Consider the following 18,720-nt stretch of genomic DNA (forward strand, 5'->3'; position numbering starts at 1 on the left):
ACTGTAACATTAAAAAAAACGTATTTATGATTGAGCAAAGACCCCAAAGGCCTACATTTATCTTAATATACGGAATGTTTATACCCACTATCAAAAAAGATGGGGGGTATATTGTTTTTGTCATTCTGTTTGTAACACATTGAAATATTCGCCTAAGACCCATAAAAGTATATATATTCTGGGTCCTTATTAGATTCCAAGACGATCAAGCCATGTCCGTCCGTAGTCTTTTAGTTGATGCAGTTTGTTTGGTATTGAAAATGGGCAATATAGGTCTACAGCCCCCATATAAGGTCCCCTTCAGAAAATGACTTTAACGCTCATTACTGTCCAAAAGAAGCATCTTTAGTGATGAAATTTGACATGAACATATTCTATAGGAACCTTAATATCATTGTTAAGTTTTGTAATGATCGGTCCATAATTGACACCACCCCCAATATAAGGTCCCCTTCAGAAAATGATTTTAACACTTATAACTGTCCAAAAGAAGCATGTATAGCGATGAAAGTCGAACTGAACATATTATATAGGAGCCTAAATCGCTTTTATAAGGATCGGTCCATAGTTGATCCTATCCCCCATATAAGTCCACTTCAGAAAATGACTTTAACGCTCATAACTGTCTAAAAGAAGCATCTATAGCAATGAAATTCGACATAAACATATTTTATATTTAATTTATAAGTATCGGTTCATAATTGACCCTACCCCCCATATAAGGTCCCCTTCAGAAAACGGCTTTAACGCTCATTACTAGTCTAAACTAAAATTGATCCTATCGATATACATATGTATGATGGTAAAATTATACATAGATCTAATAAATGAGAAAATTGTTTTGATAATAACAAACTCATCGATTCTTAAATATCAAAGTTTATTTATAAGGAAGTATTCCTTTTCGGATTTGATGGTGGGTATACAATATTCGGCACAGTCGAATATAAAACTCTCACTTGTTAAGAGTATCGGTTTGACATTAGACCCGTTATAAAGCTTTCTTGAGAAAATTGGTTTATTATTCTTCTGAAAATACATACATATGTATATAATTCATTAGAGTTTGATTCAAGTTTAAGCCAAGTTTAGTACAAAAATTCGATATAAATTAAAATTTAAAAAAATGTAACTGTAATTAGTGTTATTTCAAAATTTTGGAGTTCACTGTTAAAAGTCTTTATGTTTATATATATTTATGAACACAGAAAACCACACGACTTTACCAAATAAAATTGTTTTTTTTTTTGCAATAAAAATTATAGTGGTTTTAACTCGAACTAGTATGCAAACACAATTCAATAAATTAATTATATTTTAAATTATATTTTAAATCAAATTTTATATTGTTATTGAGTTATGCCGCAAAAATGTGTATGAGTAATCAAACATGAATATATTTTCTATATAAAATTGTAAATCGAAACTGAAATCTGATTGTTAAAAATAGTATAAGAATACCATAATACTAACATAGGTTTGCTTTTAGTTATGTCTATCTAAGAACTAAGACAAAATTAGATTGTGATTTTTTCAAAATAAATAAACATATTTTGTTAAAAGTTTTAATACCCAAGCATGTTGAATGCCCTGGATTAACATAAATTTCAAGATTTTATTTTGGATAAAGTTTGCATTTTCAGTATAAATTTTAATTGTTTGAAAATTATTCTTTATAGAAGACATCAAAATTTTCATTTAGTTTTTATTATGATATTCTCTACTATACGCAGTGGTTGCTCTCATACGACAAAAATCAAAGGAATAATGTTAAAAAAAATTATCTTTTAAAGGAACATCCATTTACTAAAGACAAAATTTTACTATTCTGATTTTGTTTTAGCAAAATTTAAGAAGTGAGAAGAAACAAGGGATCTGAAGAGCCAAACAGACTTACAACTTCTACAAAAGATTTATGAATATTTTTTATATATGTAAATGTTTATAAAGTGGTCGTTGGGTGGGAGTGTCAATATTTTTCGTATATCATCAGGAATATACCGAAGAAGTTACAAGCTGATATTCTAGCTTTTACTATTTTTATCGCATTTTTTCCATGTAACTGCCACCTGTATGGGGTATTTATTAATTATCTTCTGGATGATCTTTGAAGATAAAATATTAAATTTATGTACATATGTATATAATATTTTTTAAATCAATTTAATTATTGTAACGAATTTGCATTATAATACTGTTGTTTCCAATCTTCTAATCCTCGATGTGTTCATTCTTTCATAATTGTTTCTCTTATTATCAGAATTTTAATTTAGATTACTGATGATTATGTTTATGTTGAGAATTTCAATTGAAATGCTTTTCAACATATGTATAGTGGAATTATTTCTCAGTATCTATCTTTCTATATACATATATAAAAACGAATGTGTGTTTGTTTGTATGTTTATATGTTTGAACGTTATAGACTACTAAACGGCTGAACCGATTTTCTTCAAATTTTCACAGCGTATTCGTGCATGTCTGGAATAGGTAATAGGTTACTTTTTATTTTGAAATTCCAATTGGAGGAGTAGTCACGCCCATGTTAAGAAAACATTAAATCCGTATATTTGATCTCAAATTTTGTCGGAGCCACTTTAGTGTCAATATGATTATTTAGGACAAAAAGTAGGCAGACTAGCATTAGGGGGCGTGGCACCTCCCATATAAATTAAATACAAAAATTCGTTTATCTTGGAAAGTATTACAGTTAGAATCTTAAAATTTTGCACGAATAACTTTAACATCCACTTAAACATTTTTGGTAATAAATTGGCGAACTACCCATGAGGGAAGCGGCACCTCCCATATTAATGAAATACAAAAATTCGTTTATCTAGGAAACTAATGGAACTAATGGAAACTAATATTCACCTGAACATTTTGGAGGAAAAAAGCGGACTTTCATCTTGGTGGGGAGGGGGGTGGGAATGATCTTGTGGTGTGCTTGAAGTCACATTATGAATTAAATAGAAAAATTCGTATATCTGACAAACTATAAGAGCTAGAATCTTCAAATTCAAATCTGAAATTCATCTGAACACTTAGAGTATAATGGGCGGACTTTCAATGGAGAACTTGGCACCTCCCATATGAATTAAATATACAATTTCGTTTATCTGGGAAACTAATGGAACTTGATTCTTAAATTACATCACCACATACATATATGAATTAATTACAAAATTTCGGGTATCTTCGAAACTCTTATACTATTCAAATTTTTCATAGATAGATATAGACTGGGGAACTTGCAATAATTTGCTTCAGCTGCACTTTTCTTTAAATTAATGTTGTTTACACTACAATGCTCAACAATTCAAAATTAAAATAAACTTATCCTCGTATAAAAATTACAGTTAGGTGAAATAATACAAATATATAGTTTATTAGTCTTATTAACTTTTGCTTATTTGTTTTAAATTACAAAAGCTGTTTCAACAAATTTGGATAAAACAAATATTTGTTTTTATATTAACCGCAAATTAATTCTAATTGGCTTAGTAACTTTTCATTGTTGATGTAATTTTTATTTGAACATAAATATATAATATATGTTATAAGTACAATTACATACATACATATAGTATATTTAATAAAATTTAAAATTTATTAAAATTTTCAGATCTCGTTGAGGGTGCTCTGCGTAATGTCAATTTAATAATTGAACCACCTGCTGTTCGTCGTGGCCAACATGCTGTGCTACGTTGTATGTACGATCTGGAAGGTGCACCATTATATTCAGCGAAATTTTATCGTGGTCAATTGGAGTTTTATCGTTATACACCTGGCGAATTTCCAAATACAAAAGTTTTCCCATTTCCTGGCATACATGTTGATGTAAGTACTTAGTACATGTGTTTTTTAAAAAAGATAATATTTTTTTTGGTAATTGATATTTGAAACATTCATAATATGTATGTATATATAGCACTTGAGTTTTTTTATATTTCATCTTTTAAAGAATAGTTATGTCAATTTTATGGATTTTTAAATAAGTTTTGAAATTTACTGAAAATAAAAACTAAATTATTATTAGGGTTATTATATTGATTTTTTCCAAAAATATAATTCAAGAAAGTTCGGAAGAAATCTTTATATTTTGAAAAGTTAATTTTAATGTTACTGGTTACTTTGAAAGGTATGTGTTACTGGTTACTGATGCCACCTATTTTATACTAGAGTTTTACCAATAATATAAATTTTACATTTCATGTAGTATTTTATTTACAAAAGTAATTTAATTTAAAAATTATTTTGTATTTTACTAACGCTTGAAAGATAACAAATTAAAAAAATCTGTGAAAGAATCTATTATGCCACAAACTTTTTTCAAGTTTGAAAAGCTTTTAAAAATATTAAAAAATTGGTCACAAAACCACAAAGATATAAATAAAAAGAAAAAGAATTAAACTCTTTTAAAAACTACACTAAAATAAATTAAAAATGCATGCAATCTTGTTTTCTTTTTTCATCGTTTTTTTTTTGAGTCAATAGAAAAATATTGGCAAAAAAGTACAGCAACAAAACTGTTACAAAGTTAGAATCATGTAAATTGTTAAAATTTAGTTTGGTTTGCAAAACAGAAAACTAGGAATGAGTCTACTCCTACTTTTACTATGGCATTGGCACCAATAACCATTACGTTACGTATTTTCTAAAGATTTCTAACACAAAAATATTAAACTAATAGATGTAGAATATAAAAATGTATGGAATATAACACGATAAATAAAAACTTTAGGTAAATTGGTTTGTAAGACGAAATTGTTGTAAAACAAAGGAAAACAAAATTGTGATAAAATCAAGAAAAATGACAAATAACTATGAAATTTAATAAATACCTTAAATATACATTTGAACAAAATAAAAAAAAATTGTTTAAATATTTTCAGCTTTCCTTCTTAAACTTATCTTTATTTTGTCCTCAACTGTAGTTATTTGCGAACAAACAATATGTACCATAGATTTTTATAACCATACAAACACATTTATCGTTATCCAGTCATTTAAGGTAACTGTAAAGGATGCAATTTTCCATTATTTTTTTTTTGCAATCGTTAACGGTAACACTAGAGTTGCTGACATTGGCATTACGAAACACCAAATAACAATAACGATTAAAGCGTATACAAAAAAAAAATTAAAACAAACAGAAAAGCATATAGAGTCTTAACTTCAGGAATAAAAAATAAAATGGTGAAAAACGTTCCTTTAAAATGGTCGTTGTAATAAAAGCAGCAGTTGTTATAGCATTTCGTTATATAAACGAAGTATTTGGCAGAATATAAAATGATAAATATTTTTCCATATTGACCAATAACAATATGCATATAAGTATGTATGCATACCTGTACATTGTTCCACTAAGCTCTTGAAGTTGTTAAATTCGAGTAGAATTGTGGTTGAAATAAACAAATTAAATTGGAATATTTCGCAAAAACAATTCTTTCTGTGGCTTCCAAAGTTATATAAAATAGGAATAAAATGAAATTGTTTATAATTGCTCTGCTTTATATTCTGTGGAAAATTCTAATATGTGCAAGGGGTATTAATGTTAAACTTGTTATAGAGTTAATCCTTAAGTTTCTTTTAAAGATAAACCTCTCAATGTAGTCTATTTTACTACTAGCTGAAATTTATATTTATTTTCTCCAAAATAACTTTTTGTTTTAGAAAACACTTTCAGAAATCTCTGTCCAGCATTTTTAGATGCTACACTACTGTGGTGGGGGTATTAAGTGTTTATTCTGATGCTTGTGGCAGCCAAAAATAAAGGTATGAATGTCGAAGTGCTTTACGTGAACACCTGCCGGGGGGCCTTATTTCACGGTGGTCTTCTTGAACCACTTCTTACCCGCCGGTGGCAATTTACGTATATGGAATTTCCGGTCCAGTATACGTGCACTTTGCTCGAGTGCTCAAGCTATCTAATCTCTTGCCATAGTAGTCCCGTTGGGGAAGGACAGGTGTCATGAACAAGCTCAATCAAACCCCCACAAAGGAAAACCGTATATGTCGCCCAACCACACTACTGAGATGGCTCTGTTGATTCGGCAACAGCACTTAGAGGACGTAATTGGTAGTCCGAAACACAGATCATTTTAATCGACAAGACTTATTTCAGTGGCCACAAAGACCCTCTGTAATAAGTTGAACATGTTTTAGAGTAAACTACGTCTCTCTCCGTTTTGCCAAACCTCAGTTCAGCACATCTCTTCCGTCACTCCACCCTTCAGTCCCTTCATCACTCCATCCGACTAACCTCGGATATAACTCGGAATGCATCCAATCCATCAGATACAAGTACCTTATGATACGCCAACACCTCGTATACCCAATCTTTGCATTATCAGCTCAAATCCAACATTTTATTAATCCACAGTCATGGTTTGTGGCCTGTGGTTTGTGCAGCTCCTGGAATCTAGGAGGGGTAACAGAAACTAATACCGAAAATTTATATTTCACAGTGTTTCGATCTTTTAACCAAGCACTCTATTTCTGCAAATTTAGGTTTAAACCACAGGCACTACGTGGATACCGAAGGAACCTCAACCAACTGACCAGCCAGGACACTGTACTGCGGCAACTGGCCACCCGTAGTACCAGATTATGTAGTGCTCTAGTTGGACCCCATGCCAAATCATACCGGGATTGCAATACACCAAGATGCTTGAAGGTATATTGGGGTACTTTAATAACAATCTTAAAGTATACCAATCTGCTCACATTTTTTTCGATTTATCTTTGCCAGTCTGTAGACCTTCTGTGCAAGAAACAGGTCACAATTTTTAAGATAAATTGATGAAATTGACCACATGCGTATATTTAAGTCTGTCCCTGAGCTAATTCATTTACTATTTTTTTGCTCGTCGCTGGGTACTGTTTTTTTTATTAGTTTAAAAATGTTGTTCTACAATACGTATGATTATTGTGAAATTATGTATACGCCTTCGTTAAGTCGTTAATATGATGAATTTATATTAAAAGTTAATTAAAGCATTTATAAAATTATAAAATTGATATGTATGTATCTGTTTGTCAATAGGTGGTCTTTAAATAGGTATATTGAAATTAAATGTCTGTAAATTAGTAAAAACTTTTAGTGATTGAACAGACTTTAATAGTTTAACTAATATAAATACGCAAATCTTTAATTACAACAATGTAAGCAATTTAATTTTTGTCTTATCATATCCTTATATACATACGTGTGTATAACTTTAACACCATTATAATATGTATATCTTTTTGTATTTCAACCCTTAGGTCACCAGTTCGAATGCGACACAAGTGTTAATACGCAATGTGGGTTTTGGTTTATCCGGCAATTTCTCATGTGAAGTGACTGCAGACGCACCATTATTTTCTACAGCAACCGCTTTTGGCGCTATGCAGGTTGTGGGTAAGTTAAATAAGTGAAAAAAGAAAGAGAAAAACTTAATACTTGTAGTTAATTGGAATCATACATATTGTATGAAATATAAAACAGTTGTGTGTACTTACTTCATACAATCATACATATATATTTAACAATCTACAAGATACTTTTTTTATATGACTGTTCATTTATTTCTGGACAGTAAATGAATAGTCATTAAATGTAAACCTTAAAAGGTGAAAATTACTACAACAATATCCAAATGCTGCTATAGGCAACTTAATGATAAATTGAAGAAAATACAAAAAAAAAAAAAAAATATATATATATATATATATATATATATATATATATATATATATATAAAATGTCCAAACTTAATAAACCCTTACAACATTAAGTCAGAAATAACAATAATGATTATAAATTGTGAAGGAGTAAATTAAACTGAGTATTTTAAAAATAAATCAATGCATTGTACTGTGAAAGATTATAAATATGTCTTTATTGGCAATTTTCTATAAAATAAATTAAATTAAATTAAGAAATTTAAAATTTGCTGTAACTTTTTGGGTGAAATTTTCATTTATTAAATTCGAATTATTTGAATTTTGAAAATTTTCAAATTGTCTCACTGTGCGCTTGCAAAATAAACATAAAAATCCCCTTTAAAAGATTGAAATTATAATGCACCTCTTTTTAAGACAATAAACACAATTAAAAAGACACTTAAAGTTAACTAAGTTTCTTATCGACTGCGCAAAAAAGACAAAAAAAAACAAAAAAGAATTAAAAGAAAATAAAAAAGTTTAATTATGGTTTACAAGAGCAAAAACACATTTTTCGTCATTAATGTTTGACAATATTTTACACTCGACAAACAATACAAGACACTCGTACTCATACATTTATTTAGCGTTAATTGTTAACGTTGTTGCCAGAGGGTGAAAAGGGGCATAAATAAGAAAATAGCCTTGTTTAAATTTAAATTTTCAAATCATAAACTTTTCAAACAACAATAACACTCTGACATTGGGCTCTTAATAAAAGTTTTTTTTTTTGTTAATGTTGCCAAACAAATCATTAATTTTCTTAAATTTACAAAACAAATAAAACTTTTACATTATTGCCATCCTCTTAACATCCGCTTACTCCTTTGAGCTGTTGTCGGTGTTGTTGGGGTTTTTTGTCAAGCGGATACGTTTCACACAATGAAAAGTCTATAATTGTAGCCAGTATTTCCTTTTGCTCTCACTCATGTCACGGTAATCATAATCAAGTGGTGTAACATTGTTTTGGTAAAATGTTGTAAAACATTTTTGTAACATTAACAGGTCATTGCGTAAACTTGACAGTTAGTCAAGTGATGCACAGACATACATACATCTATTACAAAAAACTACGCAGGAAATGCTAGTCATCTTAAGCAAATGCTTAGAGAGAGATAGACAGTAGGTAAGATACACACAGAGAGACTGACAGAAAGGTGGACGATATTTTACCACCTTTTAGTTGTGTGTTTGTTGTTTTTCTTGTAAATATATTTTTTTTGTTTAAACCTTTTGAAGATGTGCCCTTTTGTTGAGCAGCAACTCATATTTAAGCTGTTTAAGTCACGGTTACTTAGTTGAACATTTTTAAATGTTGTTGTTTACTGTACCATTGTTGTTAATGTTACAGATGCGTAGGTAGGTTGAGGAAAAATATCTGTCACGTATTTTTTCTTATAGTAAGTTTAATTTTTAAATTTACTCTTTTTAAATTGTGTTAAACAATTTAAAAATATCTGGGAACAAAAGAGGTGATTATTTCCTATAATAACTACGGTGGCGTGTCCTAATGTGCAGTGTCAAAATCTCCATAGACCTTATGACTCACTAAACGGACGTTATGACAATTTCGAAAGTGTTACAATGTCCATGAGATATGCGACCTAAAGTCCATGGATTTTAAAGAGTCTATTTGTCAAAAAAAGCTTAATTTAGCGAAGCCGGTATTCGAAATACCCCAGAGTTACCCCAGTGCCAGGCCGAAGGCCGGCTATCCAGGACACTTTTTAAGAGGAATCCAAAATGGAACATATAGCAAATTTAGGACCAATACTTTTTGGGATAAGTGTGTCCCTTTCTTAAATTCTAAACAAATTTTCCAATACATTTCTGTTTTAAAAGTGTCACAATACCCATGGACATTATGTCGTTTTATGGAGTATCATAAAGTCATTATGACACTGGACATTATGAAACGCCACGATAAATATCTTAAGACCATTCCTTTTGATTGGCCCTTACTTTATCCTATGTCTAAAGCTATTAGAGCTCTACATAAAAATATAAATAATTTAAATATATATAAATATTTTCCCTAGATATAGGCAGTTAATGGTGCGTGAAGTAATGTGACAAAAGTAGGCTTTTCGGTGGAAATGCCCATATGCATGTGTTAATGCAAAACGTGATGCAATAAGTGATAAAAGTAGATGGCATCAAAATAATTTAATGGCGACTGCATATTTGACAGATAAGTCTTTAGATTAGACTGTACATCAAACTGTAATCTATTCATTAGTCTTTAGACTAGACTCTTATCAAATAGGGGTATATACTACTCTTATTATTACAGTCTACAGTAGTAGACTATAATAATAACAGTAAAATTTTTATCAAAGATTTTTATTTTGTCTGATCAACATTATTTTCTTTAGACTGAAATATAGGACAGTCCTTCTACCAGAGATGTTGATCAACTCTCCCTTACTATAGATTTTTTTCAAAATATATAAATTTCTATTTATAGTAAAAACTAATTTCTGCTCAGTCAAGAATTTTCAATAATTTACAAACTAATCACAAAATATTCAACAGAAATTATTTATACATAAAAAAACATAATTACACTTCACCCCACCCTTGAGCATTCGTGAACGGGTGCCTGTGTTTAGCAGATCCACCTTTTCCACTTTTTAATGTTTCTTAGTTATTATGAGAATTTTTTTTTGTTTCTTTATACTATGTATATTTCACTGTGATTATACGAATATTTTACGCATTCATGAATTTTGTAGGTGCTTGGGTCTTTAAAAACAGGTATTTCTTTCGAATGTTTTTTGCTGGCATCATCATATTCCATCTCTTAGAATTTTGGCCTTGTAATGCTGTTGATGTTGTTGTTCTTGCTGTTGTTTTGTGATGAGGCAACACATTGAAAAATCTGTCTGTCATTTTAGCATGTACCAGCCATTCAGTCAGTGAGGCAAGCCAACACTTTTCATTTCGGGTTAATAGTTGAAAGGAGACTATAGAGAGAGAGAGGTTTCTTACAAAACAATTTTATCATTTAACTATTGTTGTTGTTGCTTGTTCCTTTCATTGTATGAGTACTCGTGCTCATGTACATACTTTTATTTTGTGTTTATATTCTGTGTTTCTCCTCTTCCTTTACTTATTTTACTTATAGTCTATACAAAGTTTTAAGTGGTTATTGTCCTGTAAAACACTTTTCGAATTATTATCTTTTTTTTTAATCTTAGAATCTAATATTGTACATAAATATTTAAAATTTAATAAGACAACAAAAACAAAGTTTGCCTTTTAAATATAAATTGAGTTTTTTTTAACTTTCTTTGGCGGTTGTATATAAAGGGGTGTGGGTAAAAGTTTTTTTTAGTTTAATTTATAAAGCTTGCTTAACAAAAATATATGTTCTTTAAAGTGTTAAATTGTTTAATATACAGACTTAGCTTGGTAAATAATCTAAAATTAATTACTTAGAGAAATTCAACAATAAAATTTATCAGTTACTGATAATTATACTGAAGTTTTTTTGACAAATTTAAAAAAAAACTGATTCATTCCGTTGACAACAAATTCCGTTATCTATTATCGATAATTTCCCTGAAGGATTCTTTTTATTTAGTTTCACTCTCAATTTCAAAATATCGATTTTAGTGTATCATAAATCATACGATAGGTATAAGAACTATATTCACTGATAAAACAAAAATCTTAAAACCATCAAAATACATACGCCAAAACAAGCACTACTTTTTTCGATACTTTTGTTAACTTTTAAACAAAAACAAAAAAAAACAAGTAAGAGTGTTATATTCGGCCATGCCGAATCTTATATACCCACCATCAAATCATCCTTATAAATAAACTTTGATATTATCGATCTATCCTTGTCGGTTTATACAATAATTATTTGTATCTAATGTAGCTGTACTTGTATCTTTAATTCAGTCATGAGGTTTAAAATATTTATCTGAAGGGAAAATGGGTGTTTGATTAGTTATCCTCATCAAATTCAGTTGAAAACTTCCAGTTCCTATAAAACTACCGTAATTTGGAAGAACTTTTGAGCCATACATGAGCGTTAAAGTGATTCTCTGGAGTGAATCGTTAAAGGCGCCCCTATACGCCCACCCCCGTATAAGTCAATTATGGATCGATACTTCTAAAATTTAAAACGATTTTTAGTTTTTGGCTAGTACAAAATTTGTTTACGTAGATTTTCACTGCTGTAATCGCATTTTTGAGTCAGTAATGAGCGTTAAAGTCATTATCTGAAGGGGACCTTATAGGGGGGTAGGCTCAATTACAGACTGATCCTCATAAAATTTAGTGGGAGATTTTAGCTAATACGAAAATTGTTTATGTCGAAATTCATCGATATACTCACATTTTTGAGTCAGTAAAAAGCCTTAAAATCATTTTCTGAAGGGGACCTTATATGGGGGGTAGGGTCAACTATGAACCGATCCTTATAAAATTTTACGAAGAGATTTAAATTCTTATAAAACACGTTTGTGCCGAATTTCGCCTCTATTGATGCCTCCCTTAGCCCGTTATGTGCGATAAAGTCATTTTCAGACGGGGACTTTATATGGGCGGTAGGGTCAGTTATGGACCTATCCTTATAAAATTTTACAAAGAGATTTAGGTTCCCATAAAATTTGTTTGTGCCGAACTTCACCGCTATTGATGGTTCTCTTAGCCAGTTATGGGCCATAAAGTCATTTTCTGAAGGGGACTTTATATGGTGGGTAGGGTCAATTATGGGGCTATCTTATAAAATTTTACAAATAGATTAAGGTTCTCATAGAATATGTTTGTGCCAAATTTCACCGCAATTGATGCTTCCCTTAGCCAGTTATGGCCGATAAAGTAATTTTCTAAAGGGGACTTTATATGGGGGGTAAGGTCAATTATGGACCGATTCTTGTAAAATTTTACAAAGAGATTTATGTTCCCGTAAAACATGTTTGTGCCGAATTTCACCGCTAGTGATGCTTCCCTTAGCAAGTTATGAGCGATAAAGTCATTTTCTGAAGGGGGCCTTATATGGGGGCTAGGCGAAATCGTGGACCGATATTGCCCATTTTCAATACCAAACAAACTGCATCAACTGTAAGTATCTGTGCAAAATTTCAGCTCGCTAGCTACTTCCGTTTGGACTCTATCGTGTTTTCAACAGACAGACAGACAGACAGACAGACAGACAGACGGACAGACGGACAGACGGACGATGTACTCACATTTTTGAGTCAGTAATAAGCCTTAAAGTCATTTTCTGAAGGGGACCTTATATGGGGGGTAGGGTCAACTATGAACCGATCCTTATAAAATTTTACGAAGAGATTTAAATTCTTATAAAACACGTTTGTGCCGAATTTTTAAGTTCTCATTAAACATATTTGTGACAAATTTCACCGCAATTGATGCTTTTCTTAGCCAGTTATGGGCGATAAAGTCATTTTCTGCTGGGGACTTTATATGGGGGGTAGGGTCAATTATGGGCCTATCCTTATAAAATTTTACAAAGAGATTTATGTTCCCATAAAACATGTTTGTGCCGAATTTCACTGCTATTAACGCTTCTCTTATCCAGTTATGGGCGATAAAGTCATTTTCTGAAGGGGACTTTATATGGGGGGTAGGGTCAATTATGGACCGATCCTTATAAAATTCTAGGAAGAGATTTATGTTTCATTAAAACATGTTTGTACCGAATTTCACCGCTATTAACGCTTCTCTTATCCAGTTATGGGCGATGAAGCCATTTTCTGAAGGGGACTTTATATGGGGGGTAGGGTCAATTATAGACCGATCCTTATAAAATTCTACGAAGAGATTTATGTTTCATTAAAACATGTTTGTACCGAATTTCACCGCTATTGATGCTTTTCTTAGCCAGTTATGGGCGATAAAGTCATTTTCTGAAGGGGACTTTATATGGGGGGTAGGGTCAATTATGGACCGATCCTTATAAAATTCTACGAAGAGATTTATGTTCCCGTAAAACATGTTTGTGCCGAATTTCACCGCTAGTGATGCTTCCCTTAGCAAGCTATGAGCGATAAAGTCATTTTCTGAAGGGGGCCGTATATGGGGGCTAGGCGAAATCGTGGACCGATATTGCCCATTTTCAATACCGAACAAACTGCATCAACTGTAAGTATCTGTGCTCGCTAGCTACTTCCGTTTGGACTCTATCGTGTTTTCAACAGACAGACAGACAGACAGACAGACAGACAGACAGACAGACGGACTGACGGACAGACGGACGGACATGGCTAGATCGTCTTAGAATCTAATAAGGACCCAGAATATATATACTTTTATGGGTCTTAGACGAATATTTCAATGTGTTACAAACGGAATGACAAAAACAATATACCCCCCCATCTTTTTTGATGGTGGGTATAAAAAATATTCTAAATATGTCCAAATAAGGTTTGTTGTTTGTCCTTAAGGACGTCAGCGATTTAGTTAGGTTTTATAAAGAGTTGATGGATAGTAGTACAAAGTTTATACAAAGAATCTTAGTGAAAATATTTAACTGACTACTAGACAGGACTTAATTTCTGATAAAATGCTAAGAAATCCCTTTAATACCACCATATAATAAAACAACTCTAATTGAATTTGATCCTCCATTTGCTTAAATTTTAAGTCTTAAGGTTTTCATATCTAACAATTTATTCTATTTTTTTTTTTGAAAATAATTATTTCCCACCATTAAATCATTTCACTTTAATTATCTCATAATTTTTGAAATTGTATCAATAAAGCCTAAAATTAAATCATGATTATAATTTCCATCTTAAAAATTTCATTTGCAATTTTATGGCACAAATAATTATATTCGTGCATATTTAGGATTTAAACATTCTAATACTTCTAAGCATTCATATAACAACCATCATCCTGCCTGCTGTAGTTGATTAAGTTGATTTAATAAATCCTCTTCTTTGGTTGCAAAATACGAAATAATTACATTTAAAGACTGCCTGAAAACCTATAAAGTACAACGGAAGCTTAAGATTGAGAATTTTCAAAATTAAGATGTTGTCGTGAAAAAAAAAAGAAAACAACAACATAAAACGAAACGTAACAGCACTTGTCAGTGAAGAAATTAACTAAACCCTATAAGTATGCAAAAATAAATGTATTCGCTTTAATACAGCTGTTTTTAGATAGAATGAATGTGTGTGTGTTTGTATACATATATTAGTTTATAAAGGGAGTTTGGGCTGTATTAGGGAAGATGATAAAGATTTTTAAGTATGTTCATCATGTTAATAAAGCAAATGAAATATGTTTGTGTTTGTGAGTGCATGTGTGTACGAATGAGTATTTGTGGTATTTGTGAGATAAATAAATCCATTCAATGATATGAATTTATTGCCACAAATAAACACACGCAGCAAAAGGAAATAGCATCATACAATCATATGAGTGTGCACTTATTTAGCACTGTGGGGTAGATTTTTATTAAGAACGAAAAAAACTGCACATTTTTTCTTTACACAAAGAACTTAAAAAATAAATATTTTAAAATTTGTCGTGTTTGATTTTTCCTACCCATTGTGCATGTTTCTAATTTCACTGTTTCGAATTCGGAAAATAAAAAAGCTCTCTTTGAGCTAGACAATTTTTGTCTGTTTGCTTAATACGGATGTGATTTAGCTGTTTTCTATTTTCTGAGTTCGTTTTTCTGTTTTGCACGCACGTATTTGAGTACAACGTTTGTTCATTTCAACGTAAATGCCACCAAAAACGGATTTTAGATGTCAGAACAAATTTCAACCATATTTAATGTCAAATTGGAAACAAGGATTAAATCAGTTGATGTTATATACATATATACTTCTGTGTACTAGCATACTCAATTGTATATAAACTACACTTACAAATGAAACAAATGTATCTACTAACACAGATGTGAGTCAAAAAATAGGCGCGTTGGTTACTTAACCATTTAAAAAAGTATATTTTTTATAAGCTCGCAATGTTTAGATCTTTCTAGAATGTTTAAAATATGGCAAAATATTTTGTTAATCTAAAATATAATTTGCACATATGTGTGGAACTTACATTACTATACATACCTATCTTTCTGATCACATGTATTGATATTAGTATGGTTATATCATATTCTAACAATTGCAATATGTATAGGAAACCAACAATGTATGTAAAATGTATATATTGTTTGTTCATCATTTGTGTTTTTTCTTCTATATTAGGTCTTTTTGTTTTAAATTTTTCTGATATACTGAACAATAGTACTCGAAAAACAAAAAATAAAATAAAAATGTAAAAAACACAAAAGCTTTGTTTGTTAAAAGTTTAAATCGGTAGACGAATATTAGTAAATACAATAGGGAGGCAATGAGATGTTATTTTTTTTTCAATTTAAAAAATATTCGTACAGATTATTTCCCAACTAACCTTGAACTAAAATCCTTATCCCAACAGAAATTCGGCAATGACTTTCAATTGTAACGACTAACCTATTAACATACTTTTCAATGGGTACTATATATCATACTGATTACATGACAGCACACTAATAACGTCTTATTAATAATGTATTAAATACGTAGATAAATAATTTCAAACTTTGACCCCCTCTGACTCCGGTAATTCTCGACCAATAGAGCTGAAAATTTGCATCTGTATAGTATTAAAGTTGGTGCAAATTTCATCCAAATCGGAAGACATCGACTTTTAAAGTTCGGTCACTTGACACGAAATTCTCCATATGTATAAATCAGTTTATCAAATTTTAAAAAAAAATTATTTACATATTATAAATATTCAATATTGAGATTTTGATAAAGTAGCACTAGAATTTTATTAGCATTTTGAAAAATTAAAAAATATTTTTTACTGCAACCTTAATATACATTCAAACAAATACATATGTACTTATATATACATATGTATGTACATTAAAGTGATAACTTTAATATAATTTTTGAAAATTTAAAATTCCCCTTATCCATTCCACATAGAGTATAAAAAAGTACTTTTTTCGATATTTAGTCCCAATTTATTGTACAAAATCGGTTAATCTCTTCCAAATTTAGTACCCAAACATAAAAATTAATTATTAAAAATGCTTGTAAGAAAAATTATAGAAAATCGATTTGCCGAGGAAGGTTTTTGCACCAAAATGATCCAAAAAAAGATTTTCGTTATTAGAACACAACTTAGTGATAGAGCCTAAATTTGGTTATGACCCTAATGTACATACATACATATATACTGGTTTGACAATGTAGTTTTATATATATAAACATAAGTCTGTGTGTTTATGTTCAATTGCATGTGACAATTGTACTATTATTCCTGCACGACCCAGTGACCTAAACACTTTTGTTGCTAGATTCGTTGATCCATTGTTCACATAAAAAATACACATGTCATTGTCTATTCAAACAATTTGATAGAATCGTACTACTTAAGATTGTTTTTTATTTAATTAATGAATGATACATTAATTGATGTCATACCAGATTTAAACGATTTTTTAACGTTCTAATTTATAAAATAATAAATGGTTTGGAATATTGAAAACTATTTTTAGAAATTAAAGTCATTATTTAAGTTTACAAATCACTGCAGCATAAATAAACGATATGCTACTAAAAGAATTACATTTAGTACCACCCCCAAAGTAATTGTAGTGTTTTTATACCCTACACCACTTATACCCACTTTAAAGTATACCAGTCGGCTTAGAATCGTTTTCTGAGTCGATTTAGCTATGTCCGTCCGTCGGTCCGTCCGTCTGGCCGGCTGGCTGGCTGTCCATGTAAACCTTCTGCATAAAGTACAGGTCGCAATTTTCAAGACAATTGGATAAAATTCGGTATACACGCTTTTTTGACCCGAGGACGAAGCCTGTTGAAAATGAATGAATTCATAATTATAATTATGTTAAATATACCTGTATATCGATAAAAAGTGGCACAACTAAGTTTTATAAAAGCCTTGATGACCTTTCCAAATTTCATAAAGATCGGTCCTTATTTGACCCTAGCTCCCATCCAATTCCCCTTCAGAAAATTACTTGAATATCCAAAATGAACTTATAAACACAAATATCGCGATTAAATTCAGCACAATTAAATATTTTTATAAAATATATTCACATAACTTTATCGGGCTTGGTCCATATTTGCCCCTAGCTCCCATATAAAGCCTCTTTCAGAAAATTAGTTTTTTATCCATAAATTGCTTAAATGTATCGGAACAATGAATTATTATGAAAAATAAATCACATTTAATATTCATAACTGGTGTAGGGTATCATATGGCCGGTCACGCCCGACTATACTTTCTTACTTGTTACTATTTTGAAAATTCGAAAATATCAACAAAATATTTAAAGATAATGTCTGATTTTAATAAAATTTGATAGGAATATTAAAACAGTTCAACATATTTATATACCCACCATCAAAAAAGATAGGGGTATATTGATTTTGTTATTCAGTTTGTAACACATCGAAATATTGATCATAGACCCACAAAATATATATATATATATATATATTCTGGGCCCTTATTAAATTCTAAGACGATCTAGCCATGTTTGTCCTTCCGTCTGTCTGTTGAAAGAACGATAGAGTCCGAACGGAATGAGCTAGAGAGTAGAAATTTTTCACAAATATTTCTTATAGGTAAGGTTTGGTATTGAAAACGGGCAAGATCGGTCCACGTTTTTGCATAGCCCCCATACAAGTGGCCCCCGAAAAACAGCTTAACATTCATAACTGTTTTAAAAGCATGAGCATAGCGATGAAATTCGACATAAATAAGTTTCATATTCAAATTCTCTCTACCAAATTTTATGAGAATCGGTAAATAATTCCCCATATAAGGCCCCCTTTAGAAAATGACTTTAACGCACATTACTGGCTTCACAGAAAAAACTAAAAATATGTTTCAATTATCAAAATAATTGTATCAAGCATGTTTTGCACCTATCACCAAAATGATGATATCAATTATCAAATTTGTAAAAAAATTAAAAAAATACTTTTT

At 30.5% G+C, this 18,720-nt stretch overlaps 1 protein-coding gene across 5 annotated transcripts in view; it reads left to right on the forward strand.

The window, feature by feature from the left end:
• Positions 1-18,720, forward strand: part of LOC119606928 — a 201,539-nt gene that overhangs the window by 141,110 nt on the left and 41,709 nt on the right. For all 5 annotated transcript variants that reach the window (XM_037960599.1, XM_037960601.1, XM_037960600.1 and 2 more), the window contains 2 exons: positions 3,626-3,840; positions 7,270-7,405. In XM_037960599.1, the coding sequence (XP_037816527.1) occupies positions 3,626-3,840; positions 7,270-7,405 (351 nt within the window). The remainder of the gene's footprint in view (positions 1-3,625; positions 3,841-7,269; positions 7,406-18,720) is intronic.

The sequence above is a fragment of the Lucilia sericata genome, unplaced genomic scaffold, assembly GCF_015586225.1.
Source record: "Lucilia sericata isolate MDLA Ls3-8-SP2 unplaced genomic scaffold, ASM1558622v1 Contig000636F_arrow, whole genome shotgun sequence".
In the NCBI taxonomy this organism is placed as follows: domain Eukaryota; kingdom Metazoa; phylum Arthropoda; class Insecta; order Diptera; family Calliphoridae; genus Lucilia; species Lucilia sericata.